Below are 11,681 nucleotides of genomic sequence, written 5' to 3'. Positions count from 1 at the left end.
TTTGTCAATAATATTTCATAATATCAAGAATTGCTTCGTAAAAATGCACCCTGTTGTTGTAATGAAATTGTTTCACAGCATAACTGTCAAACCGTTGCGTCAATAAATTCGACGGGTACGCATCAAAGGAAAAACAAATTTGTTGTTTTTATTTAATTCTGAGTATTTTCCTATTTATTTACCTTTTAAACCTTCCCTGTACTTCCACAAATAATTCAAGACCAAAATTAGCCAAATCGGTCCAGCCGTTCTCGAGTTTTAGCGAGACTAACGAACAGCAATTCATTTTTATATATATAGAAGATTGTCAAAGCCATCTTTGCAAGATTTTTACAAAATTGTTCTTTCTAAAAACGTACAATAGCACAAGGAATAAATCATTTTAATGATTTTCGCTTCGTTACACCAAAGAAGTACCTATAACTTCTTGCGTGCATACATAAGTACACACACACCCTTTTTTTATTTATTACATATTATAAGACAACTGGTTGGTAGGTTTGGAGTTAAGTTGTACATGCGGCCTTAGATAGAGCCTTCTCTGATGTCAAGATAGTATATTATAGACGAATGTATAAAATAATGTAAAATGTAATGTATGCATAGTGGGTAGTGTATTTAATTTTAATAGTTTTATTGTAAATTGTGAATTAACTTGTATTATAAATTTAATGATTTATGTTCATATTATTATTATAATAGACATTATATTTGATTATTTATTTGTAAACGCATATAAATATGATTTCGTTTAGTTTAAGTCTATTTTTGTTTTTTTTTTTATCTCTTGAAACTTGTCTGATGAAATTGTTTGTCATCTACTAGTTGTCTACATGTATATGATCTCGTGTTTTATACTTGTTGTGAATTTATATCTTTTGTTTTGAAATTTACAATATGCATAGATAACATAGGAATTCATAATATGAAGTGGGAATGAAATACTAATTATTTGTAGTTTTTTAAATATTGCAGTTACGATAGTTTACATCGGATATGCATATGGTAAAGGAATAGTATATCATACTTACGATTTTTTACGCCTGGTTGAAATTTTATTGAAATATCGTATATAAAACTTACGGTACTTTACAATGACCTTATTTAAATAAACTTACACGTAACATATGTGTATGTTACGTGCTATGATTTACTTCGTACATAGTATTTTATTTTGATATTGTAAGTGATGATTAGGTTTTAAAATTGTATTTATAATTATAATAAGCTTAAAATGTGTCAGCTGGATATTAAGTATCATAATTCAATAGTTAAAATAAGATTGTAAAAAACAGTGGGAGGCTCCTTTGCACAGGATGCCAGCTAGTTATGGGTACCACAACGGCGCCTGTTTCTGGCGTGAAGCAGTAATTTGTAAACAGTACTGTGTTTCGATCTGTGGGACGCCGTAGCTAATGATATAACCGGGCAAATGAGAATTAACATCTTAAGTCTCAAGGTGATGGGTGCAATTGTAGTTGTAATTAGTAGCCGCTCAGAATATTTGGGTTTTTCAGGAATCCTGCAAGCGGCACTACATAGTAATGGGTCGGGCGTATCAATTATCATCAGCTGAACGTACTGCTTGTCTCGTCATTTATTTTCATAAAAAACAGTCAAGTTTACTTTGTAATATTTATTTTGAAGAGAACGTTTCTTATACAATAATAGTTAATGACCAAAAATAACTTTCGATCATTTTATTTTCTATGAATATAACTAGAATAAAAACAATTATAGCTAAAAAAGAAAACAAATATTATTCGTGTAAATGTCATCTTTAACAAACTAATAAAAATTTCTTTTATTTTTACATAATTACTATTAGTCTTCTTTCAAATTCAAATTCAAAACACTTTATTCACGTAGGTCACAAAAATAACACTTATGAATGTCAAAAAAAAATATATAAATATTGTTTCTTATTGAATTTACCGCTACTTCGTAAAGGGTTGAGCTAATGAGAAGAAGTAGCAAGAAACTCATTGCCACTCTTTTAAGTCAACATTTACATTTTAGTTGTTTTACAAATCATTTCTATTACAATATATGCAAAGTGACGTAACAAAAATACTCAAAAGTCAAAAACTGAAAGGCTTACATGAGTAAGTCAAAAAAAGAAAAAAAAGAGTAAATTAATACTTATAAACACAAGAGTTATTGAGTTTGGTAGATGCATCAATCCACACATACCGTAAATAAATAGAGGCATTATGTGAGCATTTCATAATAAAATATATAATAACTTTAACTTTAAAGGAAATAATAATAATAAAAAAACACATCAAGCAGACCTCCCGGTAACAAGATCATCCAGCCCCCACGAGTAGCACCCGTTCACGAGCATGACGCATGGACCAGCCATCGCCTCCCTCGACTATATTTAAGGGAAAGGAACGAACGAACTTTAATCACAGTGATAATATGGTAATAAGGTATTAAAGCTTAATGTTAATGCTAGATATTTTACCAATAGAGTGCAAGTCTTACAATTTAGCATCGCATTTTTATATAATAGTCTTTATATTAAGCATTTATTATAAGTTTTTTACTAACAGTATTTTATATATATTTTATAGGAGAGATCTAGTAGTTATATTGAGTTACATTTAGTTCGTTGGTGTCTGCAAAAGTAGTAAAAACTATAGAAGAGCACATGTTTGCTTATTTACTATCACACAATAATCGAAAACATAATTTAAGGATTTCTTGCACTATAATCAAGACTAAAAGAGATCGCGTAAGTTTCATGAGGATCAATCGGTATTTCCTATAAACCTAAGAGAACATATAAATATCTTAGTCTGAATCCATTTCATAAGTATTTCTAAAGGTTGAAGTTTTTACTGGAAGGCCGGAATAACACCGCTAGCACTAATCAAATCAGTTATTTGCTAGAGCTATGGGAAATACATTATTGTAAAGTGGCTTAACTGAAATGTTGATTTGCTGTCGGCGCCCTGAAAAATTTTTCTCACAAGTATCATATACTCCTTCAATTGTTCATTCAAATCATATTTATACAGAATATTATAAGGTTCTCCAGTAAGTATTTTCAATTTCGTAATCTTAGTCCACCGAACAGTTTCACCCTTGTAGGGTCTTTCATCTGTTTTATCCCACCGGACAAATGTATACCATTCAAAAGGAGTTTATATATTCATTTATTTTTTTAATTCTCCTCTAATGAATGCACGCTGTCTCCTTCTCGCTGAGTGTGTTTTTCTCTTGAAAGGTATGTTTGATCGTTATATTATACTTTTCTGCCAAAAACATATTATGCAGCGATCATGCGATTCCAATTTTAGCCATATCAGTTGTCTGAGAAAAACCGAAACTCCACTGCCCCACCTTGCATACAATTTGCTACAAAATCCGTTAAACAACTAGCCATTTCGTTTGCTCCTCTTTTTCACTCACAAGATTAAATACGGTAAAATTAGTAGTCCCTAACTTTCGTTTATAATAAAAGACACTAATTAACCCACAGGGCGAGATTGAAACTTTTTGAAAATCAAACGTGGCTGCTATATTTTTGCTTTCAGATGATATTGCCTCTTTTTTGTCTGCTGTTTTTAGCGCCCGTATATGAATTTTATGACCTCACGTTATTTATTTGTGGTAATTATAAGCGTGGGTTTATGGCATATGTCACATTAGTATTTTTTTCAGATAAAGAAACTCAATTTCAAACAAAGTGAACCATTCCTTAAACATAACGAATAACTTTCGAAAGTTTCAATCACCATCTAAATACATTTTTGATGTGTCTTTTCTTATACAGTGAGATATTTATATACTCAGATTATATTATATATACTCAGATATTTAATGAATGATAACACTTTTCTTAACGTCATCTATAACTATGCGGGGGTGGTTTTCGTTCTTACTCCGATCATCATACATCGTTTTCTAAAGTTCCACTCGATAAGTTGGTTTTACTTATTGTGGTATACACGAATTGCTTCCCAAGTGTCACTAGAAACTGCTTTTTACACACGTGAGGTATTGACTATGGTATTGTTTTCACATTCAGGAAAAGGTAATTTACATTGAATTGTGTACTTACGACGAAATTCAATATGGATATAAACTTTCCTCTTAAGATTTTGACTTAAGTTGACACTGCTGTATTTGCTTGAGGTGCTGAATAGCAGAAAAAAACGGAATGCTGGGACAGCGGTTCTTGTAAAGCAATAGCTTCGATAAAGTACGGACAAAAATTCGTTAGTGCAATCAGTTATGATTAATAGAGCAGCTAGGAGAAGAAGAAGGTGTTACGCTATTTTTTACAGCCGTATTATTTTCTGCTGATGTACCTTCTAGGTTCTTCTTGTCGAATGATTCTTCATCTTAAATCAGAGTATAACAATCACTACATAATATTTACTAACAATAAAATATAAATTAATACCTAAATTAAGTCTAATATCATATTAACCATTATCATAAATAGTTAGACACGTCAATAATGGTTGTGTACATCATGCTAAATTTTCACCCAAAAGTTCAGAAAGGATTGTAAGTTCAATAAGGTCGGCCTAGGTTGGAAATGGAGAGTCTGAAACAAAAGAAAATCTAACTTACGACACCATTATTTTTATAGAGTCCCATGTATACTATCGTATTGCTAGTTACGATAAGAGATAAAGCAACGTAAATTATGTTAAGTTATAAATACGATGGTAAACACTCTTATGCGAACAAAGTAAAAAAGTGTAAGTATTAGATACTATAAATAACTTTTTATAATGAACGTAGTAAAAAATTGTTTGAGTTACATACGATATAATTTTAGAAGATAAAAACAACGTACATAATCGTAAGTGATACTAACCATAGTCTTGCTCGATTTGATTGATAAGTATTACTAAAAACGGTATTTTTGTAATCTACGAATAAAAATCCTAAAAATCTTTAAAAATACGTATCCAATAGTCTGTTTCCAGTGTTATTGTTTGAAATACAGTGATCCTCTTCAGTTTTATGTACAACGTCACAAACATTCAAGGCATTTCAGACCAATCCACAAGCAATATCATGGGGTTTTTATGGTCGGGAATATTTTATAATATTCGACTTTCTCAATGCTAAATGCTCAATGTAAAACCAATCAATAATAATCACATCAAATTAAATAAAAAATTGTGACTAGAGCATGTGCAAGTTCAACGTATTAACCGGTAAGTGATACATAAAAAACTAAAACATAAAAGCCTTATTCTTTATTATTTGATTTTGAAATTTACACAGTTTATAGTAGGTACTCATTTAGTTCATTAAGAAAATACAAAAAGTAAAAATTGCAGTTTTGTGAGATACGATTATTTACCATCGAGAAGTGAATTCAGAAACATTGTTGGAATGACACCAGTAATTTCCAGAATTTGCTTCAAAAAGTTGCACTAATATACATTTCTAAGCAGAATACACATTATTGAGATACCATCACTCCAGCAGAGCAATTTTTTTTTTTATGGAAAAGGAGGAGAAACGAGCGTACTACAGGTCACCTGGTGATAAGTGATCACACAGACTCTCTTGCAACACCAGAGGAATCACATGAGCACTGCCGGCCTTTAAAGAAGGTGTACGCACTGTTTATTGACATTTCTAGCTAGTGCTGATTCATATTCTTCGTTGCATTTGCATCGGATATCAAAGGCAAAAAGTAGTCAATGCATTACCTACTAATGCTTGCGAGACGATTATAAAAGTATTGAAAGAATATCTTAATTTAAGCCGAAGTAAATATTGGTACTAAACTTTGTTACTTTGACCACTCCATTTTTATCGTCCATTTTCCACTTTAAAAAAAAGGATTGTGTGGTTTTATGAAACCACGGTAAAAGTGAAACTTTTTTCACATTCTAGACATTTTACTAAAAAGTTTTGGAATATTATTTACATTAAACACTGACAAAACCAAACAAAATACCGTGGAGCACTGGCACAAATGAGTAATATACAGTGTGTTTTTTTTAAGTGGGACAGTATGGGGAAATCCTAAAGTATAAGAGATACAGGGAAACTGTCTTAGGAAACATTAGGTACTTTTTTGTGAAAAAAAAAATTGGTATAGTCAAAATTTTGGTCAAGTGTGAGTTGTCCCTAAAAATGATTAATTTTGATGAAATTTTTTTTTGACGCACATCTACTCAGTTTCATGAGGGGATCATTTTATTGTATGGAAAGAAAAAAATCAGGACAGCAGAAGTTAGTCAAATTTAAGAAAATCGTTTTCATTATTACAACCCGTGTAAATTGCCTACCACTGCCCACTGCAAGGTTTTTATTAAAAAAAATATTGCCTATTCCAGTTTTACATTTGAATTTGGAACACTTTATTTGGTTTAAAAAGGATTAAAATACTTTAAGGTATTCTTACGCGAGCACCTTACCTTACAAATCTAATTAAAAAAAAAACAAATTTTAAATTTGGAACTTCTTGAAACAAACAGTATTTTACTTGATATTTCATTGTTTAAAGTTAACATTCTGTTAAGTTTTCTTCATGGAATTATCGAACTCGCATAAAGTAAATTTAATTGAAGCGTATTTTGTAAATTATCGTAGCTCTGTGAATGCGTTACGGTGGTATCGGGAACGTTATCCGGACCGCAAAATTTTTGACAAACTGGTGAAAAATTTAAGAAAGGGAGGCTGTTTTACACTAAAACGGAAGAGGCGAGCAACAGTAAGAAATGAATTTACAACTATCGCAATCTTAGGATATTTTGAAGCCTACCCAAAAGCCTAATTGAGGGAAGCTGCTAACAATATCGGTGTGCATAGATCTACAGTACGAAAGGTGTTGAAGGCTTACAAGTACAAGTGTTACATAGAAGGTCATCTTGTACAAGCATTGCTTCCAGGAGACACTGACCGGAGATTAGCATTTTGCCAGTGGTTTGTAGCATGCTCGATAGAAACCCGTCTTTTCCAAGCCGGATTATTTGGACAGATGAATGCAATTTTTCAAACAATGGCATGTACAATAGAAAAAATAATCATTTTTGGGCACGTACAAACCCCTTCCAAACTACGGCAACCCATAACCAGGTCCGCTTTTCCTTTAATTGTTGGTGTGCAATATTAGATAATAAAATCTTTGCCATTAAAATTTACCATGGAACATTGAATAGTCAAAAATATCAGGAAATATTAAACATGGCTGTGGATTTAGTAGATATGGCAATTCCATTAAATAATTTGAATAATATCATCTACCAACAAGACGGCGCCCCTGCCCACAATAGTATCGCTACTAAACAGTTTTTAAATGAACATTTTCTTGATCGCTGGATGGGCACAAATGGCCCTATTAAATGGCCACCACGTTCGCCCGATTTAACACCGTTGGATTTTTTCATTTGGGGGTACCTTAAAGGTCGAATTTATGCAGATACTTAAAACTCGGTACATGAGTTAAAAGACGAAGTGCATTATCATTTTGAAAAACATACATCACAACGCCTTGTCTAAAGCTACCAGAGGTGTTCTGAAACGCGCTCGTGTCTGCATTCGAAAAGAGGGAGGCCACTTTGAAGATTTACTTTAATGTAAAATTATTTTATTAAATTTACCTAACTTCTGCTGTCCCGATTTTTTTCTTCCCATACAATAAAATGATCCCCTCATGAAACTGAGTAGATGTGCGTCAAAAAAAAATTTCATCAAAATTAATCATTTTTAGGGACAACTCACACTTGACCAAAATTTTGACTATACCAATTTTTTTTTTCACAAAAAAGTACCTAATGTTTCCTAAGACAGTTTCCCTGTATCTCTTATACTTTAGGATTTCCCCATACTGTCCCACTTAAAAAAAACACACTGTATACCATATATATACTACGCGGTCAGCTGCTGCGAACTATAAGAGCCGCCCAACCGTCACGCGATATGCTACACACAGACTAAAAAGTTTGAGACGATGTAATAAAAGAGAGATAATAAGATATAGACTCGTTAGCAAAACAGTGTAAACCTTAGAACATTCTATGATGTAAACTAAAGTGTGTCAGAGTTCAACTAGTCAACTACTCTCGGATGTCTAAATTGACCGGACCATATTCAATTCTTTCGTAGTGCTAAAGTGTCAGAAAGCATTGGCAAAATTGTGAACATCAGTTGTCAGTACTCACTACTCAGTGCAGGTGCAAACTCAGTGTCAACTGCCAGTGCCAGATGACTGAGTAACAGAGCCGTCAGCCGTCAACAGATAGGTGAAATTGGCACAATCACAAAATTTTATTTTCATGCTATTTGTGTATTTGCTAATTGTTATAAAAAACTGAAGTAACCTTAAAATCATCAATATATTCTGTTTTTCTGTAAATAATATATCAAGAGAACTTAATAACTACCTGGTGCTAACATTTATAACAAGTCTATAGTTAGAAAAACATGTCGTTGAGTTATTTAACTAACTCAACTAAATGTATTAGTTCGCTAAAGGGTAAATAATAATATACGCTCTAGCTTGTGTAAAAATAAATAGTAGTAGTTTTTGAACTTTTTTGTTGTCTAAATAGCAATACTTAGATCGGTTATAATTCAAATTGGCAAATGCCACTTTTCAGAATTTGTACGATTTGCTAGCAAGAAAACAGGAGGTAGTACAAGAAACACGAATTGTAAAACGAAGCCGAAACATAGAGGATGGAAAGTGCAGGATGGGCATTTCGTGCACCCTGGGCATATACTTGCTACGCAACTGACTACAAGATTTCATCCAGGATTAAATGTAACTATATCTTCCACATTATGTAGAATATGATGTGATGAGTGCCTAGACATTATTAAGTTAATGTTATGAAAGTGCCTATTTTAGCAAAAGGTAAATCAACAGCCTCAAAACTGCATGTACTATCTATCAATCATGCTAGTATATAGACTCTTCATGTAAAATAAAATACTTGTATGAAGGGGAATACAGGTATACTTAATTAAGAAAGGTACTCAAGGAAACATTTGTTTCAAAAAATACATGAAAAGGCTATTGCCTTTAGTACTATTAGTACTATTGTACTGACTACAATACTTTTCCCTTTCAAGAAAAATAGTAAAATCTGGAACATAAATTTCATATTCATTACATCAAGTTTTGAAGAGTTAGGGTCCCGGGTTTGAATCCCTGTAGGTGCATACTATTGCAATTATATGATGAATAGGTATGGATGTTTTGTTTCCAAGTCATGGATGTTTGTATGTATTTATGTATGCTTAGGTAAGTATATTGTTATAAATATATTGTCTACTTGTACCCACAGTGTACCATGGGTAGCCTGGTATAGCCTGTAGGCTATGCCTGGTTTTGAACAAGAAAATTTGTGTAAAAGTGTCTATATGTAATATTTATTTATTTATTTATTTATTTATAAAAATAATAAATAAAATAAATAAATAAATAAATTTAATATAATCAAGTGTTAAGAAAATGTTATTGTTCAAAATCATAAATTGTTCTGGCCCTTTATGTAACAATAAAAACCACAATTCTTCACTACATTATGAAGGTCAATCAGCAGATAATGGATTTATGTGAACATTTTGTGTAACATTTCTCTTACCATTAGAACACAATGTCTGCTTGACATCTGCCCTATTGACTATAATTCGGGCAATATTACAATGAAATCGTTATTTAAGATATTAGGTACTAACCTTTTCAATATCACTGATATCATGTAAGGAAAAAATGTCCTTTCATTCAAGTTTATCAAGCCTCTATTGGTATGTTATTCAAACATTCAATCTTTGAGGGTGTAGTTCTAAAAGTTTGGTTGGATAGAAGCAAGTGGTATTCTGTTGTCTCTGCCTATCCTTGCCTTTAATATGAGGTTTTCTGTTTTCAGGTTGGATTAGGAAGAAATGGTACATTATTTGCTATGGAAGCCGGGAAAGTAGTTGTCACATGTGAGAAGTTTGACCCTAATTGGGAACACCCATGGGTGCAGAGGAATTATGCAGGACGGACTAACCAGACAATTTATAAGAAATATTTCAATGTAATACCAGAAGATCAACACAACAGGTTTAAATTAATTGATGAAGTATAGAAGTATAATAGGGAAATTTTAATGATAATTATTGTATTTACTATTTAGTTTTGAAATATAGATTGTTGACAGACACTGGGTTTATTGATTTTGATAGCCCCAAACCAAAGGTGCCAATCATTATTTAGTACAATATAACAATAATTATAAAATTATCATCATACCAATGTTTATACTTACCGGTATTTGAACCCAAGTCCCCTAGCTCAGATGTCACCATCACTAACCACTGCAGCAAGAGGTCATCAATGTTTTGTAGTTAATATTTTTCTAGGCTTATTTATGATACAGCTTTTAAGTCCTCAGTATATTTACCACTTAATTCATTTTATCATTCAAGTTACTTAACTTTAAGTATGCAGCATACTTATGCTGCATACTCAAACTCCAATAACTAAGGTCCTACATATGGCAGAATAATAAATTTGATATATTTATTTGACAAATATTCTAGTTAGAAGTGTAAATTCTATTGGATGCAGGCTTAAATAATATTAATAGTACTAGTTGACAAAAACAACAAACTAAATTTGGAACAAGAATTTATGTAAAATGTGGGACTTATCAGGTTTCCGAATGTCAAGCAGCCTTGCAAATATACGCGGGAAACGTTGTAAATCGAATAAAACAATCGTAAGCAAAATGCCTGTTTGCAAACATTTCGTATATATATACCAAGTTGATTTATAAGGCTGAAAATGTTTCTCACAAATAGTTCACACTTCAGCATAATACTGATCACTAGGACAACCAGCTGATATTACAGTGATGCCAACAATATAAGTAGCGCATGGCTATGTTACACGTCTTACATAATTTTTGCTCTAATATTTATATGTATATTAGCCGACCCGACAGATGTAATTCAACAGAAATGAACACATAAAAAAAACTCTTACGGGTGAAGTTTCGTAAAATCCGTTCTGATCTGATCTCTATTAAGCGAAAGGAATATTCCTACCAAATTTTAAACCTACGCCTTATGGTTCCATAGATATTGTGATGAGACAATAAATAGATGGATATCTCTTGTATATAATTAACTCTTAAATGTAGATCAATTTGCTAAGCTTCTAAGAATAAATTTCAAATAACATATTGACTAATATTGGAACAGACATCGGGCAGAGTAATGCCCTAACTCGTCAAAGGTGTCGACGCTTTTTTTTTTCCGCCCAGACAAAGGGAAAGTGCTACCCTCTGGGATAACGACGGGAGGGAGGTGGTGAATGCTCATGCACACCAACGCATCCTAAGTCTGTGTTGGTTATGTGGGACTCACATAAAACCTAGGTACCTAGGCCTACCCACTGAACACCACCTGAGGTTGGCTTTGGGCAAGTGCCCTCTAAGCCTTTATCGAAGGCGACCTTCTCTGGGGAGAGAGAGGCGCAAGCGGCACTACCTATGGAGTGTCCGCTGAGATATAGCACAGAAGGTGCTATCTAATTGTGTTTTTTTCGAGAGGAGGAAATTACGTTTACGTATTTACGACCCGGAACGCTGCGTAATATATCGAACTCGAGTGTCCATACCCCATACCGACTAAAAACCTCCTCTATGCTGTTGGCCCTGAAGGCTTTTACAGCGACATAGGACGTGGACCGTGGAGGC

The 11,681-nt window shown here is 32.7% G+C and overlaps 1 protein-coding gene across 1 annotated transcript; it reads left to right on the top strand.

The window, feature by feature from the left end:
* Nucleotides 1–8,237: 8,237 nt before the first annotated feature.
* On the top strand, nucleotides 8,238–10,142 carry LOC126975275 (39S ribosomal protein L27, mitochondrial). The gene is made up of 3 exons (XM_050823087.1): nucleotides 8,238–8,464; nucleotides 8,589–8,752; nucleotides 9,864–10,142. Exons 1-3 carry the CDS (start codon nucleotides 8,413–8,415, stop codon nucleotides 10,065–10,067), a joined length of 420 nt encoding a protein of 139 aa, XP_050679044.1. The 5' UTR covers nucleotides 8,238–8,412; the 3' UTR covers nucleotides 10,068–10,142.
* The last annotated feature ends 1,539 nt before the right edge of the window (nucleotides 10,143–11,681 follow it).

The sequence above is a fragment of the Leptidea sinapis genome, chromosome 35 (genome assembly GCF_905404315.1).
Source record: "Leptidea sinapis chromosome 35, ilLepSina1.1, whole genome shotgun sequence".
NCBI classification, from domain to species: Eukaryota; Metazoa; Arthropoda; class Insecta; order Lepidoptera; family Pieridae; genus Leptidea; species Leptidea sinapis.
This window is presented reverse-complemented; position numbering and strand designations above follow the sequence as displayed.